The 20,937-nt window shown below is 34.9% G+C and overlaps 2 protein-coding genes across 4 annotated transcripts in view; both read left to right on the top strand.

The window, feature by feature from the left end:
- LOC129905672 (leucine-rich repeat-containing protein 15) overlaps positions 1–20,937 on the top strand; it is a 364,926-nt gene that overhangs the window by 40,258 nt on the left and 303,731 nt on the right. The window lies entirely within an intron of this gene.
- Positions 1,864–20,674, top strand: LOC129905671 (uncharacterized). Its single transcript, XM_055981209.1, has 2 exons — positions 1,864–10,891; positions 10,955–20,674. Exon 1 carries the CDS (start codon positions 3,353–3,355, stop codon positions 6,113–6,115), a length of 2,763 nt encoding a protein of 920 aa, XP_055837184.1. The 5' UTR covers positions 1,864–3,352; the 3' UTR covers positions 6,116–10,891; positions 10,955–20,674.

Raw genomic sequence — 20,937 nt, 5'->3', positions numbered from 1 at the left:
ATAGCACAAATCTGTCGCTAAGACCTATTTTTTTTTTTTTTTCAAACGCGTCAATACAAAATGTAGTAAACTGTAACAAATTTGTTACAGTGGATTTCTTTTTAACAAAGCCATGTTGATTGTCACATAACACGGAGGTACAATGAAAAGACAAATTATCACAAATAATAGATTCAAACATTTTAGGAATAGCAGATAGTTTAGCTATTGGTCTGTAATTTAAAACTAAGTTTTTTTTACCTTTCTTGTGAGTAGGGATAAGAAGTGCATTTTTCCAAAGGGTCGGAAATTTACAGTTTTTTAAAGATTGATTAAAGAGTATATATAACGGGTATGACATATATATTGCACATTTTTTTAACATAAAAGCGGGAAAACCATCAGGACCGGGACTTAAACAATCATCTATTTTTTTAATGTACTCTAAGATAGTTGCCTCAGAAATAGCAAAGTCAATTGAATTAAGATGTAAAAACTCATCAACAGTAGTACAATAAGTATCACAAGAAGAAGAAGATGCATCAAAAGCAGATTTAAAATATTCTCTTAACCACTAAAACCACCTCTTTATCAGGACCAATCTTGAGAGATCGACATCAGATTTTTCTTTCTTAACTTTGTAAAATCACTTTGGGGGAAGTTTAAACTTTTAATACTTTCCCATGTTTTTTTAGACCATAAGCTCATGAGGCTTGGTTCTTCTTAATCTCCGAACATGGTTTCTTGTATTCAAGACGGACACCATTTCAGAATTGGTATGAATTTGCAGTCTCTGATTATGCGATACAGCGTATTTTTTAACAACTTCTGTAACCGTTTCTATTTGTAGGTCACGATGTAGATCGCTATTTCTTATGTACCAAGGTGCATTAACTATTCCACGAAAGACTTTGTTTTGGAATTTTTGGATGATTTCGGTAGTTGTTTTCTTTGTACAGCCCCATAATTGGATACCATAGGTCCAAACAGGCTTTAGTACTTGATTATACAGCATTATTTTGTTTTGGGTTGATAAATCAGAGTTGTTACCAAGTAACCAGTACATTTTTCTATATTTCAAGTTTAGTTCTTCTCTTTTCTTTTTGATGTGCTCTTTCCACTTTAGCTTTGCATCCAAAGTCATTCCAAGGTATTTGGCCGTATTGGCGTAAGGTACAGCTTGATTATTAATGAATATTGGAATATTGTTTATCTTTTTATTTGTAAAGTTTATATGTGAAGATTTTGTTTCATTGAGTTTGATACGCCATTTTTCGGTCCAATCTCTGACTGTGTCGACGGCATATTGCAGCTTTACTGCTCCCCTAGAGACACATTTGTCGGGTACCAAAATTGCGGTATCATCTGCAAAAGTAGCCATTATGGTGTGATTCCCAACTGGGATATCCCTTGTGTATAGTAAATACAGGGTAGGACCTAGGACACTTCCTTGTGGTACACCGGCTTCTATTTTCTTCAATTCCGAATATTCTTGATCGTACCTTACTCTAAACAATCGGTCTGAGATGTACGATTTTAATATTTCATAGTACTGTCTGGGAAGATCCCTTTGCAGTTTGTACTCAAGTCCTTATGCCAAACCTTGTCAAAGGCTTGAGCAACATCTAAGAAAATAGCTGAACATACTTTTTTTCTTCTAATGCTTTTTCTATTACATCCGTTATTCTATGAACTTGGTCTATCGTGGAATGTTTATTTCTAAAGCCAAACTGATGATTTGGGATTAACCTTCTTTCTTCTATAATTTTGCTAAGTCTCTTCAGAAGCAGTTTTTCAAAAACTTTTGCCATAATTGGTATAAGCGATATTGGTCTGTAAGACGTCACTTCTGTAGGTGGCTTACCTTGCTTGGGTATGACAATAACTTCAGCAATTTTCCAATGGTGTTTGACATACCGTTGCTTAAAGCATGCATTTATTATATATTGGAGTTTTATGAAGGCTTTCAAAGGCATTTCTTTCATAACCTGAGCAGTAATTAGATCGTAACCTGGTGATTTTTTATTTGATAGTTGATGTAAACACATACTTTTTATTTCTTTTAATCTTACAATTGGTATTTCACTTTCATCTATCTTATCAACTAACTGTAAGCTATTTTCAGCCGCGTTTGTTGGGTATGGCTTAAAAACATTCGCAAGATGCTCCGCGAAAAGGTTAGCTTTTTCTTTTGGGTTACCGATCCATTTCCCAAAAAATATTCGGCAAACATATTTGCTATGTCCTCTGGGTAATGACTTTCTACATTTTGGTAGCTCATATTAGTTGGGTAACCATCAGATTTTCTCTGAAGATTTACAAATTTCCAGAAATTTCGTGGATTAGATTTAAGATCATCTTCAGTTCTAAATATGAAGTCCGAATTAAGAAATTAGAGTAGTTAATAAATTCATTTTTAAGTCTATCATATTCATTTTGAGCTTCATCACTCCAGGATCGATTTAACTTCACCCAAGCCTTGTTTCTTTTATTTTTAAGAGTTTTAATATGTTGATCAAACAACGGTCTAAATGTCTAATTTTTTGTAACGGAATCGTTTCTAAGAAACAATCAAACAAGATTTTATAAAAACGAAAGACCATTTCATCAAGACTAACATTCAAAAACAAGATATTCCAGTTAATCTCATTCAGTAAGTCGTAGAGTACGGATTAATTACATTTTTAAAAGTTGGAATCATGCATATTCTTACAATTTTGACTTACATTAATAATGTAACGATGAATTACTGAACTACTTTAAGATAAAAGTCTGAACACACTACCTACTACTGCAAAGGTAGAAATGTGAACGGACCTTTAGTAATTAAGAAAATATCCCACTGAACACATCTCAAAATATCCCACTGAACACATCTCAAAATATCCCACTAGACTGGAAGTATGAAGTGCCCTTCCTGGAAAGGAAGTTTCGAGAGACAGGGACGAGAGCCTTCGAGGACGTTCTCGAGTCTCGAGATTCCGGTATAAAAGGGCAGCGTAGACACCGACCGGGACAGTTTAATCTTGAAAGTGAAAGAGTACAGTACAAAGTGAAATAAAGTGTTGCGAATTGTTAGTAGTAAATAAAGTGATTTAAAAGTGTGTTTGTTTGAGCGAATAATAAAAGTAAATTGAGTTGAAATTAAGTGTGTTCTTATTTGAACGGAAATATAAGTGGAAATTAAATAAGTTTTATTGTGAACCCGGAATAAAACATTACATTGGTGTCAGAAAAGTGGAATAAAACTTATTTATTTGTGCGAATCAGATAATTTCGCGAATAAAATAAAAAGTGCGCGTGTGTTTTAACAATAAACAAAGTGTAAAACATTTTGAAATAAGTAAAAGTGCTCGCGTTTTGAAAAGTTAAAATGGGTAAAACATTAAATCAGTTAAGTTTGACTGAGCTTAAGGCGGAATTAACTAAGCGAGGTCTTCCTACTGCTGGATCGAAAAATGACCTCATTATTCGTCTGCAGGATCATTTAACCCAGAAGAACGAAAATTTGGATACATTTCAATTCGAAGTTGAAATGACAGAAGAACAAGTAAGTAATACTTCCGATATGTCGTCCATGGTGGCTGTTCTCCTTGCCAATTTGGAAGAACAACGTAATGAACAGAAGGATGAACAGGAAAATCTTCTTGAACAAATTGAGACACAACGCAAGGAACAGAGAGAACAATTAGAAAAACAACGCAATGAACAAAGAGAACAAATGGAACAACAACGAACAGAGCAAAAGAGTGAACAACAGAATCTTCTCGAAAAATTAGATGAACAGAAAAACATCTTCCAAGGTAAACTTGACGCGATCGAGAACAAGTTCGTTGCTATTGATGCTTCCATCAAATGCGTTGAAAAGCAATCTCAAGAAAAGTTCGAGAAAGTTGAAGAAAAACTCGAGAAAGTAGAAGGAAAGTTCGAGAAAGTGGATGACAAATTTGAAAAAATGGAAGTTAAAATGCAAAGTATTACTGAGGAACTTGACAAGGTTCGGAAAATTAAGATCCGAGAAAGTTCTGGTGAGTACCCAAAGAAGAAGGAAATGCATCCACCAACATTTGATGGACAAAGTTGTTGGTCGATCTACAAGAAACAGTTTGAGGCAGCTGCCACAACAAGTGGCTGGGATGACGAAGACAAATGTATAGCGCTGACTATTGCTCTTAGAGGTCCTGCTGCTGAGTTGTTACAAACTTTACCACCAGAAAAGAATGGTAACTTTGACGCTCTTGTCCAGGTCATTGAAAAACGCTTTGGAGATGGCCATATGCAGGAAGTCTTCCGCGTCCAACTCAATACAAGAGTCCAGAAAAGAGGAGAAACTCTGCAACAACTCCAAGCAGATATTGAAAGGTTAGCTCATCTGGCATATCCGACAGCAGGAGACGACATTATCAATCAGTTTGCGACAGAAGCCTTTGTACGTGCTGTATCTGATATAAATCTTCAGCGAGCAATTCGAACAGCTGGAAAACGTTCCCTTCCTGAAGCATTAGCGTTTGCACTGACTATGGAAGCAGCAGAACAGGCTTCTCAAAGCGTTCATCGGGTAAGAGAAGTTGCAGTGGAGGAATGCTCTTGTCAAAAACTCGCATTCCAAAGAAACCAGCGAGATGGAGCTGCTCGATGCTGGAACTGTAACAAGACAGGACATCTCCAGCGGCAGTGCAGATTGCCACCAAGAAGAACTGCTTGCGAACACTGTGGAAACAGGAATATTGCCCAACAACAGGTAAGCGATACAACTAACACTCATGCTCATCTTGATTCCCATTCCGGAAAACGAGTAAGAACCAACTTTGAGGGGCAGAAGCTGGTTTCTGGTATCAATGGCTCCAGAACCACAATTCAAGTCTCACAGACTAAACGAGACAACAAAAGTCTGACAGTGGAAGCGACCATAAACTACAAACAACACGTGGCTACAATTGACACCGGTGCCACCGCCTCTATTGTACGAAGAGACTTGGTGAAGATGACATGGCTACATAACACCAACAGCTACCGTCTGAAGACCGCCACAGGAGAAGCAGCAAGAGTGTACGGAGAAGTTCGTCTTACGATCCGTATAGATGAACTAGAGTTTTCACATGTGTTTTTGGTGGCAAATATATGTGACGAGTGCATCATTGGAATCGACTTCATGAAGGAGCATGGAATCATTTTGGATATAGGTAATCAAGTCCTGAAATACAGAAATGTAGAGATTCCAATGGTCTTCGGCAACGAAAACTCGACAACAATTAGAACTGTCATCAAAGAAGACATGTGCCTGCCTCCTTCTTCAGAAGTTTTTGTGTGGACCAAGTTAAAGGGGAACTTTGGCAGCCATCGATACCTCATGGTTGAACCAGAAGTTGAGCAAAGTTCCGAAAACATCATCATCGGGAAGACTCTTGTGGCACCAAAGAACAACATGGTACCTGTACGGATACTTAACATCAAACCGTACCCAATCAAGCTTAAGAAAGGAGAAGTTGTTGGGCAATGTGAATCTGTGGCCGCAATAACTAAGATCAACGAAGTGGATACACAGATGACTATGAACTCGGAGAAACTAAAGAAACAAATTCTCAATTCAGACAACCTGAGTCAACATCAGCTTAATGTTGCGGGAAGGCTTCTTCATGAATATGCTGATATCTTCTCTTCACCCAGTGGGCAATACGGCCGAACACAACTGGTGCAGCATCGAATCGATACAGGAGATGCTAGGCCGATTCGTCAACCAGCAAGACGTCTCCCCTTGGCCAAACAAGGTGAAGTTGAAGAAATAATAACAACAATGAAGAAAGACGGGCTAATCGAAAATTCCAAAAGCCCTTGGGCATCACCGGTAGTTCTCGTCAAAAAGAAGGATGGAAGCACTCGATTTTGTGTCGGCTATCGCAGGCTGAATGATGTGACGAAGAAAGACAGCTACCCACTGCCAAGAATCAGTGATACTCTAGATGCAATGGAAGGAGCACAATGGTTTTCGACTTTGGATTTGAAGAGTGGCTACTGGCAGGTGGAAATCCATCCAGAAGATCGGGAGAAGACGGCTTTCTCCACAGGAAATGGTCTGTGGCAGTTTAATGTCATGCCGTTTGGGCTATGCAATGCCCCAGCGACTTTTGAGCGCTAAATGGAGTGCGTTTTAAATGGATTAACCTGGAAATCTTGCCTAGTCTATTTGGATGATGTCATCGTTTACGGAAAAACATTTGATGACCATTGTGAAAACCTAAAGGCTGTATTCCAAAGGCTACGAGAAGCACATCTGAAGTTGAATCCAAAGAAATGTGCACTTTTCAAGACCGAGGTTAAATATTTGGCATATCATCTCATCCCAAGGAGTGAAGACTGATCCTGAAAAAGTTGACACTGTGAAGAACTGGCCAACCCCTCAGGACAAGCATCAACTTCGGAGTTTCCTCGGTCTGGCAACGTACTATCGACGATTTGTGAAGGATTTTGCGAGAATCGCCAAAAGCTTGCACCAACTTACGGAGAAGGGTAAACCCTTTAAATGGTCAGGTGAGTGTGAGAAAAGCTTTCAGGAACTGAAGCTGCGGTTATGTGAAGCTCCTGTGCTGGCCTATCCGACTCCAGGCAAACAATTCATCATTGACGCAGATGCAAGTAATGTTGGAGTTGGTGCTGTTTTATCGCAAGTTCATGACGGAGAAGAAAAGGTCGTTGCCTATTTCAGCAAGGTACTCTCGAAACAAGAAGGGAACTTCTAGCTCTAGTATTGGCAACAAAGCACTTCCATAAGTACATCTATGGACAGAAGTTCCTTCTTCGCACAGATCATGGTGCGCTAAATTGGCTTTTGAACTTCAAAAATCCAGAGGGTCAAGTAGCAAGATGGATCGAGATACTTCAGACGTATCAATGTCAGATTCAACATCGAAGAGGAAAGCTGCATTCAAATGCAGACGCATTATCTCGGCGCCCGTGCAAGCAAGACTGCAAGCATTGCACACGACTAGAAGAAAAGGAAGTTGTCGCTGTTAGAAGAACGAGAGCTGATCCCATTTGCGGCTGGAGTAATGAAGAACTCAGAATGGCCCAACAGGAAGATTCGGACATCGAACCCATCCTTGCATGGAAGGAACATCAAGAGAAACCAGAATGGGCCGACATCTCCGACCGAAGCCCCACTCTAAAAGCATATTGGGCACAATGGGACTCACTTCATGTGCAAGAAGGGCTACTCAGGCGTAAGTGGGAATCCGCAGATGGTAAATCCTATGTAATGCAGCTAGTCGTACCTCAGTCAAAGGTAAATGATGTTCTCCGAGAGATGCACGGTGGGATTTCTGGAGGCCCTTTAGGCATCAACAAGACGCTGGAAAATCTACGACAGCAATTCTACTGGTTACGTATGAGAGAAGACGTTGAAAAGTGGTGCCAAAAATGTGATACTTGTGCCGCTAGCAAAGGACCAGCTAGAAAAATCCAAAGCAAGATGCAGCAGTACAATGTGGGTGCACCTTTTGAGAGAATTGCAATAGACGTAGCAGGTCCTTTTCCCGAAAATCGATACATCCTTGTAGTGATGGACTACTTCAGCAAACGGCCTGAGGCATTTGCCATTCCAAACCAGGAAACCAAAACAGTTGTGGATAAGATTGTCTTTCATTGGGTGAGCAGGTTCGGAGTACCCATGGAACTTCATTCCGACCAAGGAAGGAACTTCGAATCTAAGATCTTTCAAGAGGTTTGCTCACTCCTTGGCATCAAGAAGACGCGAACAACACCGCTTCATCCACAATCTGATGGGATGGTTGAGCGATTTAACAGGACACTTAAGGAACACCTGTCAAAAGTAGTCAATGATAATCAACGAGACTGGGACCGACACTGGTTGACATTCACCAACGGACAAGGACAAATATAAAAGCGTCTAGTGACAGGATGAAAACAAGATATGACGCACGAGCGACAGCAACAGGTTTTCAAGAAGGAGAACTTGTGTGGTTTTACAATCCCCACCGACAAAAGGGACTATCACCGAAGCTACAACAAAACTGGGAAGGCCCTTACACAGTAATAACCAGAATTAACGACGTGGTTTACCGTATACAAAGAGGGGTAAGAGGCAAACTAAAGGTAGTTCATTGTGACCGTTTACATCGTTATAATAGTGAAAGAAGCAATGGAGTTGTTCGGGACGAACAATCCTAAGAGGAGGGCAATGTAACGATGAATTACTGAACTACTTTAAGATAAAAGTCTGAACACACTACCTACTACTGCAAAGGTAGAAATGTGAACGGACCTTTAGTAATTAAGAAAATATCCCACTGAACACATCTCAAAATATCCCACTGAACACATCTCAAAATATCCCACTAGACTGGAAGTATGAAGTGCCCTTCCTGGAAAGGAAGTTTCGAGAGACAGGGACGAGAGCCTTCGAGGACGTTCTCGAGTCTCGAGATTCCGGTATAAAAGGGCAGCGTAGACACCGACCGGGACAGTTTAATCTTGAAAGTGAAAGAGTACAGTACAAAGTGAAATAAAGTGTTGCGAATTGTTAGTAGTAAATAAAGTGATTTAAAAGTGTGTTTGTTTGAGCGAATAATAAAAGTAAATTGAGTTGAAATAAAGTGTGTTCTTATTTGAACGGAAATATAAGTTTAAATTAAATAAGTTTTATTGTGAACCCGGAATAAAATTTTACAATAATATTTAAGTTTAACGAAATAGATAACGCAGGATGATAACGATCTTCTTCAATGAGCTTCGTATCAGCGAGTAATGTAGTTCCATCAGAATTATTGAGGTCAGAAAAGTACACAAGGTCTAAGATTCTACCAAATTGGTTTTTGATATTGCTTAATTGATGAAGTCCAAATGAAGTCATTTCATCGATAAAAAGAGCTTCGTTGTTGCTCGACGCATTAACGGCATGATAACATTCTAGTTCCGGCGATTTTGTCCATTTAAGATTTGGTAGATTAAACTCACCAATAACAAAAAGTTCATCAGAAGGCTCAATTTTGTCGCTTATAGATTCTAAGCAATCGATAAGTTTGTTGTAGACATCACAAGTGGAGGAAGGAGGGATGTAACAAACAACAACATATAAATATCCAGCCGGAATTGATATTTTTACACAAATTATTTCAAGACTGGAGTCCAAAAAATCGTCGACAAGATTACAAAATAGATGATTACGAACGGCTATTAACAAACCTCCTCCAACAGTTACTATATTATTGTCGTTATGGCGATCACGTCGAAAAATTTGAAAATTGGAATCGAATAATTCTGCGTCAGCAAAAGAATTATTTAGCCAGGTTTCTGTGAGTATGAGAACATCATGAGGCATATTATTTACATTTTTATAGACCTTGTTGGTCTTAGTCCGGAGGCCATTTACGTTCTGGTAATAAATCATTAATTTTTGTAGCTGCTTTGGCTGCGCATTGTCAATAGTTTTTGAAAATGGTGAGAGTTGTGGTTTGATTTTCTATTTTGATACTCATGCATGACTATTCCATTCGGCCAGAAAGAAATTGAGTTTAGGATGTAGAAAATTTAATTTTAAATGATGAATATTTAGAAAAGTTGCCATGGAGAATTTTTTCAACGATTACAGAATTTAATGTTCCAATCTTAGATTTAATATGGCATTTCACATCAAAAGCATTTGTAGATGGAGCAAGTTTCGAAATAAAGAGTGTTTTGTGTCCTTCAACTATTTTTAAACCTGACTCAATAGGTGAAATAAAATGTCCATCAGTAACTGGGCCCGTACGAGGAAATGTGTTGATAGGATTAGCAATCATTTCTAAAGATTGCTGGTCAATTAATAACGAAGGAGTAGCTGTTGTCGATGTATTATTTCAAGGTAAAGTTGGGAAATTACATTGTTTTGATGTAGAAAGTTCCTTCGAAGTATCAAGATCAACAGATTGTTCTTGTCGTGCTGTGTTATAAGCAAATTCTTGGGATGAATTTATAACTATAGCTGTGGCAGGTTTTATTGTCAAATGGTTTGTTTCAGATATTTTGGTATCCATTTTATCCAGTTTTCTTTTCAAGGGTGCAGAATCAGATGTAGATGGATTATTTACTATTAAATGATCATGATTTTGTACTACATTTTGTAAAGATTGTTGATTGGAAGCAATATCTTCAATTTTCTTATTCAGTTGAAGCAATTGGTTATGAAGATTGTCAAGATTTTGCTTGTTTTATAGTACATCACGTACAATCTTCGTATATGCAAACGGGTCACATTCTTCACAAAAAAAATAAAAAGATTTTCTATGTTCGAACAGTTAAATAGAGCTGAGCGGAGCGTTAAACATTTTATGTGCAACAATTTGCGACAGCTTCCATGACAAATAATAGCGTCAATCAGGTAATCTGCGATATTATTACACAAACCGCACGCAGACATAATAATTTGTGTTATTTATAATTTTTTGTTTTTTAGAGGTGATAATATGAATTTACGGCGATTTTTGTTTCATAAAATAAAATTGATATTATTTGCTAAAATGTTCGCTCGCAGTGTACTCCGAATTTAGTAATGTACTTAGTAGGTACACAAACCATGCAGTAGTAATAAGATCTCTAGGGTTTCTAGGTCACGCTGGGGCCCTTCAAGCAAGAAAACGGAGTCCAGAAAAGACAGTCCGACCTCCGACCGAGAAAAGCGGGGTTGCACTCACACTCTTGCAACTTTTTGTGTATGAACACAAAGTCTAAGAGAATCGTGGTGAAAACTGAGAAAAGGAAAAAAAAGTAGACAGACATAGCCAACAAGAGCAAAAGCGTCATTTTGTTATTTTTTTTTTGAAGTGTTTAGTCGCGTCGTGTCTCGTGTCGTTGTTAATAAAATATAAGTATAATTATAAACAATTATATCAAACTATTAACAATATGGAAACAAAAAAAGGTATGTTGTATATATCGCTCAAAATGTTTGGATTAAAGTGATGTGTTTCTGCTTGTGTTGTAGATGTAATCTCTAATGATGAAGAAAAAGGCAGAAGGTGAAACATGCGATTGGGCATCTAAAGAAACACCAACAACAGCAGCAACAACAAATAAAATAAAATGAAAAAAATGTATTGTATTTTATATTGTGAAAATTTCGTTTGCCAAAATTAAATAAAAAATAAAACAGTTTCAGTGAAAAAAAAAAAAAATCTTGTTCTTTTTTTGGTTGCAAATGCGATACGTCATCCCTTTTTTATTCCTCTTTCTGGTAGGTTTTCGCTGCTCCGACTCAGGTCCGCCTTCGGCTCCATTTTCTCGGAATGGAGATTTTCACCACACCAATACATATGCAATCGACTTCGCGGTGATTATAATTTCCATACTAATTTGAGCCGCCTTCGGACCAGTTTCTGATCCGAAGTCGGACTCAGCTCCGCCTCAGGCGGAGCGGATTCGGACCGAGGTCAGACCTGTTTGCTTGAAGGGGGAGCGTCAAAACTGATGGATGATGAGGATGATGATTTGTTGTTTTTAGACGTAAAACAGCTGATGTAAGAGTAGTGAAATAAAGAGAAAACAAAGTATGGTGTAGTCTCTTGAATAGGTACTTGGTAGAACATAGACTAAAGATGAACTCACCGGGAAGATGTTTATTGATGGCTTGTATGTAAATGCATGCATGCAGTGATGAAAAGGGCAGCGGATGGGGGCAAGCTGATGCTCTCAGTGTGATGAATGCTGGTGGCAGGCAAGACAATGATTTTTGTCGTCACAAGATGTAGGCCCAGTTGTTGTCCGCAGTCAATGATTTGATTTTTTTAATGCAAAGAAAAACCAAGGATGTAGTCATCAAATATGTACAAGGCAGAACATATATCAAAATTGTGCTCACCGGGGGGAGACAATTGAATGAGTTAGCTCTATTCTCAATAAAGAGAAATTATTAAGATTGGTGGTAGTTGTTGTTGTTGGTAGATACAGCAAGACACAATAACTTTTAATAGGTTTTATTTTTTTTTAGGTAAAAGTTAAATGACAACTAATTGGCGAAATTGATTGAAATTAATTTAATTTAAAGGCAAAAAGACACTAGAATAATTTAACACTTTTTAACTTGATATATATGACGATTAAAACGTTCAATAATAAGAAATATTCGGAGCAGAAATAAAACACAGCCAATCACTTAGAGAGAGTTTCTCATGTGCCCATGAAATCTCAAAATCAGCCAACACTCTCTTATAAAATATTTTCAATTACATACAGTTTATGTAAGTCTAGGTTCATATCGTCGGCGTAAAGCAAAATTGTTCTGAGTCCTTAAGAAATCCTATGCACTTATAACAATTTTGCTTTACGCCGACGATAAATACCTATTTGAAATATTTCGCAGCAGCTGATTGCTTAGAAAGTCAAAGACGAATTGAAATCATTTCTATCTACCCACTTGCACTCCTTTTTTATTTTCGCGGGAGAGTGAGTAAGGTCATGGTCGTAAGAGATCCTTTCTTATTGTTCTCTTCTTAAATTAAAAAAAAAAGCTTTTTTGTCGGCTGAAAAATTCTCTTCTTGGCTGGAAAAAATTTTGATGACATTCTGTTCTATGGGATGCGATATCTGTATATAATTGTCTGTGCTAACAGATTAAATAAATACCCTGATGAAGTAAGGAAGCACTAATGAAACGTTGGGAAAATAATGGGGAAGAACTTGCTTTTATTCGCATTTTCTTTATGTGGACCAAAACAGCCTAACAACAGTGGAATATTTACACTAAAAAATTGGTCAAATTTAACAAATAGAGATAAAGATAGTTTTTGGAATTTCCCTATTCAACGCATTAGAGCATCCAAAAGAACATTCTAAAATAGATACACCGCCAAAAACTTCACAAAGACACGTCTACAAAATAAAGCGATTGGCCCAAAGAGATACTTTGAAGTAGAGCCTACGATTTTGTTCGTGTATTTAATTACACGTGTACCAGATGCACGTGTACACGTATATCTGAAAAACATTTACACGTTTACTTTATTTATTATTACAAATCTATTTTGTCCCATTCAAATTATCGCAAAAACTTTTGTAAGTAATTTGCAAGAGAGGGGCTTTGGGAGCTTATACCACTCAAATAAATTTTCATCTACTTTCAAATATTATACGACTAAAACGTACAATAAATAAAACAGATTTGATTAGGGGTGTTTTCATAAACGTCGGAAATCTGCGTTAGTACAATCGTCTTTCTGCTTTGCTGCATTAATGAACACACCAATATTCTGCAGAATGTTTGCAGGCCTACATTAGTACAATAATTTTCAGCAGTTACTGAGTGTTCATAAACGTCAGTAAAAAATATAAAAATGATCACAGAATGAGTTTTGTTTCCTTTTTCAGTTCCCGAAAACATTAATTTTAATAACAAGGAAAATAATTTTTTTTTTCAATAATTTAAAAAAAAATTTTTTTGAACCACCCTAATGGAAATTTTATTTTCTTCGATAATTTGGTATAAATAATATCCACGTTGATTTTTTTCGAATTCCACAAGAAATTATAGAAGACAACAATTTTTAGAGCCACCCTTACACAAAAAAAATTAAACTCGATCTATCAAAAAACACGATTAAGAAGTTTTCTGTATCACTATAACATACATTTTTCAAAAAATTAAAAAAAAAGAAACATTTTTTTGCACCACCCTAATTAATATGTTTGCTTTTAATTTTTTTTTACAATATTTACATTTATTAACAATAAAAACATCATTGTATTTGAAAGTTTTTCACCTTATTGACCTCAAAAATCGTAATAAAAAGAAACAATAAAATAACAACAACTGTGTTTAATTTAAAAAATTCTTTTTATTCAACACGAATGCATTTCGGTTCTCAGCTGCGGAACCATTATCAGCGAACGACGTTTAAACAAAACCAAAGAAATTACAAATATTACTTGCATTTAAGGTTAAACAAAGAGATTACAAACATTACTTGCAAAAGAAAAAGAAAAACAAAAAAACAAAAACAAAAAACAGAGTTTCTATTTATTCTCTTTTGAGTGCGTTGAAAAGTTGAGAGTCAATAATTGGTCCAGGTTCCAAGTTCATCAAATTGTTGTTTATGTGTATATGTATGGATTCATAGGCATCAAGTTTATTTGGTTTGTTTACTTTTTTTAAAAGCTTAAAATTGTTGTCAAAAGAAGTTATTGTGTGTTGATTGTCATTATTTGGATCATAGATGTGGGCTGCTATTGCTTTGTCTATCTCTTTCTTTTTTACGGATCGAAGATGTTCGTTGAATCTAACCTCAGCAGCTCTCCTTGTTTGTCCAATATATTTTTTGTCACAGTTAGAACAAGAGATTTGATAAATGCCGCTGCATCGGTTAGTTGGTGTGTTGTCTTTTGTGGATCCTAGGAGAGTTTTTAATTTGTTGTTGTTGGTATGTACAATGCTCATTTCTGATTTCGCAAAGACATGTATCAGCTTGTTGGTAATATTTGGGGCGAAGGGTAGAGTGATACGTTGTTTTTGTGCATTTGTATTTTGTTCGAACAAAGTACTAACGTTGTTTCGCTTTAACTTTTTCGAGTGCTTTTTGATCAGTTGGTCTATGATTGATTTCTCGTACCCGTTCACATTAGCTATATGAAGTATTTGTTGGTATTCTCTCATATAGTTTTCAACAGATAGAGGAAGACGGCATAATCTGAACACCATGGAATGAAAAGCTGCTTGTTCTAACTGTGACAAAAAATATATTGGACAAACAAGGAGAGCTGCTGAGGTTAGATTCAACGAACATCTTCGATCCGTAAAAAAGAAAGAGATAGACAAAGCAATAGCAGCCCACATCTATGATCCAAATAATGACAATCAACACACAATAACTTCTTTTGACAACAATTTTAAGCTTTTAAAAAAAGTAAACAAACCAAATAAACTTGATGCCTATGAATCCATACATATACACATAAACAACAATTTGATGAACTTGGAACCTGGACCAATTATTGACTCTCAACTTTTCAACGCACTCAAAAGAGAATAAATAGAAACTCTGTTTTTTGTTTTTGTTTTTCTTTTTCTTTTGCAAGTAATGTTTGTAATCTCTTTGTTTAACCTTAAATGCAAGTAATATTTGTAATTTCTTTGGTTTTGTTTAAACGTCGTTCGCTGATGATGGTTCCGCAGCTGAGAACCGAAATGCATTCGTGTTGAATAAAAAGAATTTTTTAAATTAAACACAGTTGTTGTTATTTTATTGTTTCTTTTTATTACGATTTTTGAGGTCAATAAGGTGAAAAACTTTCAAATACAATCAATCTGACCACAAACCCGGCTAATTTTTTACAAATTAATTGTGAACTTAACTTAAAATAAAAACATCGAATCAAAAGCTTCTTCGCGAGTTCTGCAGCCATAAAATTCTGGCTGCGCAATCTGCCCGACGCGTAGCGACGTTGACGAAATAAATGACGATTATGAACAGCTGTACTGCAGTTGGACTTAGTTAGTCTGATCGCAGGTCTGACTTTATGAACACGTCTAACGCAGGCCTAAGTTAGGCAGACGGTTATGAAAACACCCTAGATTATCAAGCACTAAAACCAAAAAATAATTTAATTGTAGTATAGTTTGAACAAAACCTTCTACACCTTTTGATCTAAAAATCGTTTTATTTATTTTACTTTTTAGTTGTATAATATTTGAAAGTAGATGAACATTTATTTGGGTGGTATGAGCTCCCAAAGCTCTCTCTTGCAAATTACTTACAAAAGTTTTTGCAATAATTTGAATGGGACAAAATAGATTTGGGGTGTTTCAACAAAAAAATCGAATCCGTCAAAAGTCATTCTAATTGGACTGTTCTGTAATGTAATCTGTGTAATGCTCTGTAGTCTAACGAAAATTAATGGCTTGAGGAGCATAAAATTGATGGTATGTCTTGGCTTGTCCAATCCGGACCCCAATTCAATTGAAAATTTGAGGGCGATCGTTGAAAAGTCATTGGGTGCAGAAAAGTCGAGAAATAAGGACGAATTGTGGCAAAAACTTCAAGAGGCTTGGTAAGCAATACCTAGAAGTACTTGTCGCAAATTAGTGGAATTAATGCCACGAAAAGTATGTGCGGTGATTGCTTTTCGGTGAGGTGAGTGCTTTTCGACTATATATTAGTTTTGACCACAAAAAATAATTGAAACATGAAATAATTTCTGTTTTTTGAGCAGTGGTCCTTTTTATTTTCGTATTTTTTTATTTTTTTTTTAAACAAAAAATCTTGTTAAACAATAAATTGATTTAAATTCCTGGTACTGTTAGTATTATATTAATAATTTCTTTAATTTTAAAAACAAATAAAAATATGTGTTTTATGATTTGTTTCTAAAGTAAGAAAAAGTGGTATTATTGTTTTGTCCATCACTGTAGGTCAAACTCTTATAACACACTGCCACGAAAGCCGCACATTCATGACGCGATGGCCGAGTGGTTAAGGTGTTCGACTGCTAATTCTATGTGCTTGCACATCGTGTCGGCGTAAAGTAAAATTGTTCTAAATCCACTTTTTACCGAAAATGAGATAATGAGTCGTATGCATAAAAGGTAGCATATGCTTTTACTAGTAAATTTTAATAGTATTTACTACTTTCCATATGCATAAAAAACATAGTAAATGCTGGAAAGGTAGTATTTACTAGAAGAATAGTATCTACTAGTTTTGGATGAATTTTTATAGTAAATACTGGTTTCGGTATGCATAAAAAACTAGTACGAACTTTTACTTTCTAGTATTTACTGCTAATTTTTCAAGTTTCTAAATACCAACTTGAACATTTACTAGTAAAAACTTTCTCATGTTAAATGCCGACATCATCAGTCGCGACTTTACTTTCAAAGCAATCGGTTTGCAGAGGATTTACTTCGAATATAAAAATGGCAGCTTTTTTCAATTTAAGATCGGAAAAAATTTATAAACAGCGAAGAACGCCCGCGAATAATAATTTTAAAATGCTCTACCGTTTTGAGAAAGATAACGTTGAGTGGCTAAGCGAATATTTTATGGGTAAGATATTTTATTTGCAATTAATTGAATCTGATAAATTTATTTATCCTTTTTACAATTAAAAATCTCAAGGTTCTCAATCTGAGAGAAGGGGAGGAGCAACGTGAAGAAAATTATGTGTACTAAAATTAAAATGCTTTTTTTCGGCATTTGTCCTATGCGTATAAAACTCCTTAACCGCCTTAGACTCCAGTTGTTATTATCAACAAATTGGTTACAAAAGAAGAAAATTATAGAACGTTAAAAATACAGAACAAAAAAAAGCAACAGCATTTATATAGATATCTAGTATATACTATTACTTTCAGATGAATTAGTAGTATTTACTGGGATGAATCCAGTATTTACTACTAGTTTGTACTAGCTAGTAGAAACTAAGGTTTTTGCATACCGAATGTAGTAAATACTATTAGTTTCAGCTTTTACTAGTAGTACTAGTATTTACTATAAACCTTTTACTACTAGTAATTACTTTTTTTTATGTATATGCCTCAATGAGCCGTAAGCATAAAAGGTAGCATATATGCTTTTATACTAGTGAATTTTAATAGTATTTACTACTTTCCATATGCATAAAAAACATAGTAAATGCTGGAAAGGTAGTATTAACTAGAAGCATAGTATTTACTTGTTTTGAATGAATTTTTATAGTAAATACTGGTTTTGGTATGCATAAAAAACTAGTACGAACTTTTATTTTCTAGTATTTACTGCTAATTTTTCAAGTTTCTAAATACCAACTTGAACATTTACTAGTAAAAACTTTCTCATGTTAAATGCCGACATCATCAGTCTCGACTTTACTTTCAAAGCAATCGGTTTGCAGAGGATTTATTTCGAAAATAAAAATGGCAGCTTTTTTCAATTTAAGATCTGAAAAAATTTATAAAAAAGCGAAGAACGCCCGCGAATAATAAATTTTAAGATGCTCTACCGTTTTGAGAAAGATAACGCCTTTGCTTTTTTATATGAGGCTGTTGAGATTTGTTAATAAGTACGGCATACTTTTCTAGTATTTTAACAAACTCTAAGGTTGTTGAGCCTTCTACTTTTGCCATTTTTTTAACTTCGAACACTCACTTTTAAACTCTTAAATTGTGTTGAAAATTAATTTAATAATAAAAAAATTAATTTAATAATAAATTAATATTCACTCGATGTTGTAGGTATATTTGATTTTTTTTATTGAATAATGAACATAAATTTTCTCAAGTTGAAAATTATAAGGAACAAAAAAGTATAAAATTATGATTAAAAAAGTCAAAGTAATGTAAAGTAAAAATAGCAAAGTAGATTTGAAATAGTGAAGTAAATTATATGTACTAAAATTAAAATGCTTTTTTCGGCATTTGTCCTAAGCGTATCAAACTCCTTTATCGCCTCAAACACCAGTTGTTATTATCAACAAATTGTATACAAAAGATTGGTTACAAAAGAAGAAAATTATAGAACGTTAAAAATACAGAACAAAAAAAAGCAAAAGCATTTATGTACATAAGTATCTAGTATATACTACTAATTTTAGATGAACTAGTAGTATTTACTGGGATGAATCCAGTATTTACTACTAGTTTATACTAGCTAGTAGAAACTAAGGTTTATGCATACCGAATGTAGTAAATACTATTAGTTTCAGCTTCTACTAGTAGTACTAGTATTTACTATAAACCTTTTACTACTAGTAATTACTTTTTTTATGCATATGCCTCAATGATACAATTTTACTAATTTGAGGGTGCTCTTTCCAAATTTGAAAACGGCTTTTGTCTAAAAAATTTCTTTTCAGCAGATAATAGAAATTAATGGCACATAGAACAATAAACATATGTAAGTAGCCTTCTAAAAATGAGACCAGAGTATTCTTGATTGTTCAAAGTCCCATCATATTTTGTTCTAGGTCTACTTTTTATTTAAGGAAAGTGCGTAGGTACTTGTATAGGAATTGTTCTATGTCCAATTTTGGGTTTTTAGTTTTAAAAAATATTTAAAAATAGTATGCACCTACTAATGAGGTAAACTTGTATGGTTTATTCAAGAGAAAAGAACAAAAAAAACATAACTTGAATGCCGAACGAGCCAAAATATGTCGCTTTAAACCAATTTGAAACTTAAAAATCGTCCCCTGTAAAATTTGCTTTTTGTGGGCTCGAAATCAATCTAATCTTATTATTTTTCATATTAAAATTAATTTGCAAACAATAGTCATCGAGCGTTTTTTAATTAATTTGTATGCATTCGATTCCCAATATCTAACTGTTATATCTATCTTTGAATGTAGCCCGATCAAAAAAACGTTTCGTAGAAAAATCTGACAAACTTCCTATTCATTCGAGGCTAGTGATACCATCCGAATTTCGTAGCAAATACTTTTAGTACGACGAGACCTATTACTTATGTTCGGGCGAATATTTAAATCGTTGTAAGGCACTATACTGCGAAATGATTCTAAAGTGGTCAAACTAAAACAAAGTGAACGCCATATTTATAGCTTTGTTTTGTTATAATTCCGGTTTTTCATATCTTTTTCATATCTTCGAAGGGTCTTCGAAGTTATAAATACTTCAGTTATGCGTGAATAACTGAAGTATTCATAACTTGGTCGGTTTCCCAAAACAAACATGTAAGTCTACCGGTTTGTAACGGCCGCTGCACAGTGTGGGAATTCGCTCATTTAGCGGAATTAAATTAATAGCGCTTACAAGTTTAACTTTTTGAGAATTCTTTTTTTGCAAGATTAATTATAAATATATAAATAATGAAATATAATAACAAATATTTAAATATCTCGACAAATTTTTTATGTACAGAGCTCTGAAAGTACAAGTTTTTTGCCTTTCGGTAGACTCATTTTTAAAAGTACTTTACGGTCACAAAAAAAAATGTACCATTTCTTTTTTATAATATTATTAAAAAATAAGTATACAATAATGAGTAGAAGTACGATTAATAACATATTTACACACATTTTTGATTTACAGAGCTCTAAAAGTACACGTTATTGGCACTTTGATAGACAATCTTAAAAAATTAATTTCGCGCAGAAAAAAAAACTTGTTATTCATTTTTGTTGGTAATATTTGTAACTATTGCATACGAAAATGAAAAAAGAACTAATTTTGTATGCATAATTAGCCAATTTTTTGATAAACGGAGTTCTGAAACTACATAAAGGTTAACTGGAAGCATCGGGTTTTTTGCTTTTTTTGCAGGACTCATCAAATTCTTTTTTTTTATCTTATGATGGTCTGCTATCATAATATGAGAAAGTTATTTCATCTTAGACTATTTACAGTTAATAGCCTAAGGGCGTTAAAATTCGCACGAATTTTAACGCCCTTAGGCTATTAACATCCACAAAAAAATGGCGAAACAAATGGTGGCGAATAATTCGCGTCATTTTGAGTGTCCAAAAAAGAAAAAAACAACGAATTCGTTACAACTTAAAATAACAGATCTCTTATATTATAAGGATTTGCCTATCTTTAATCCAAAAGTCTTCAAAACCCAAAACAATCCACAAAACTGAAGACGAAATAACCAGATGCCAAAATAAACTAAAAGCGAAATGGACCTTGACGAAACAACTCATTGGACTTGTAATGAAAATGCGAAATAAATAAAAATCAAGAAGACACAAGGCGAAGTTATAGTTGGGCGAAGTGATCGAAATACGAAGTAAACGAAAACCCATATAAAAGATGGCGAACTTATCAAAAAAAAATTGTGTCAAAAACGAAATAACAAAAATCGAAGTAAAAAAGGCGAAACAATCGGCACCCCTTAGAAATATATCCAAGTTCAATGCACGGTGGGCAGGAAGCATCGATAGGTATCACAAAAATGTCGACAAAAACTGCAAGTTGGGTTGTATTTGTTGATTATACGTCCAAAATCCGTTGGAATTGAAATCCTAGCTGCTCCTTTTCAAAAGTTA

This window comes from Episyrphus balteatus, chromosome 1, assembly GCF_945859705.1.
Source record: "Episyrphus balteatus chromosome 1, idEpiBalt1.1, whole genome shotgun sequence".
Taxonomy (NCBI): Eukaryota; Metazoa; Arthropoda; class Insecta; order Diptera; family Syrphidae; genus Episyrphus; species Episyrphus balteatus.
Note: the sequence above shows the minus strand (reverse complement) of the source record. Positions and strands in the feature narration are given on the sequence as shown.

Coding starts and splice junctions, on each gene's coding strand:
- LOC129905671 (XM_055981209.1), top strand. CDS start 3,353: ATGGGTAAAACATTAAATCAGTTAAGTTTGACTGAGCTTAAGGCGGAA.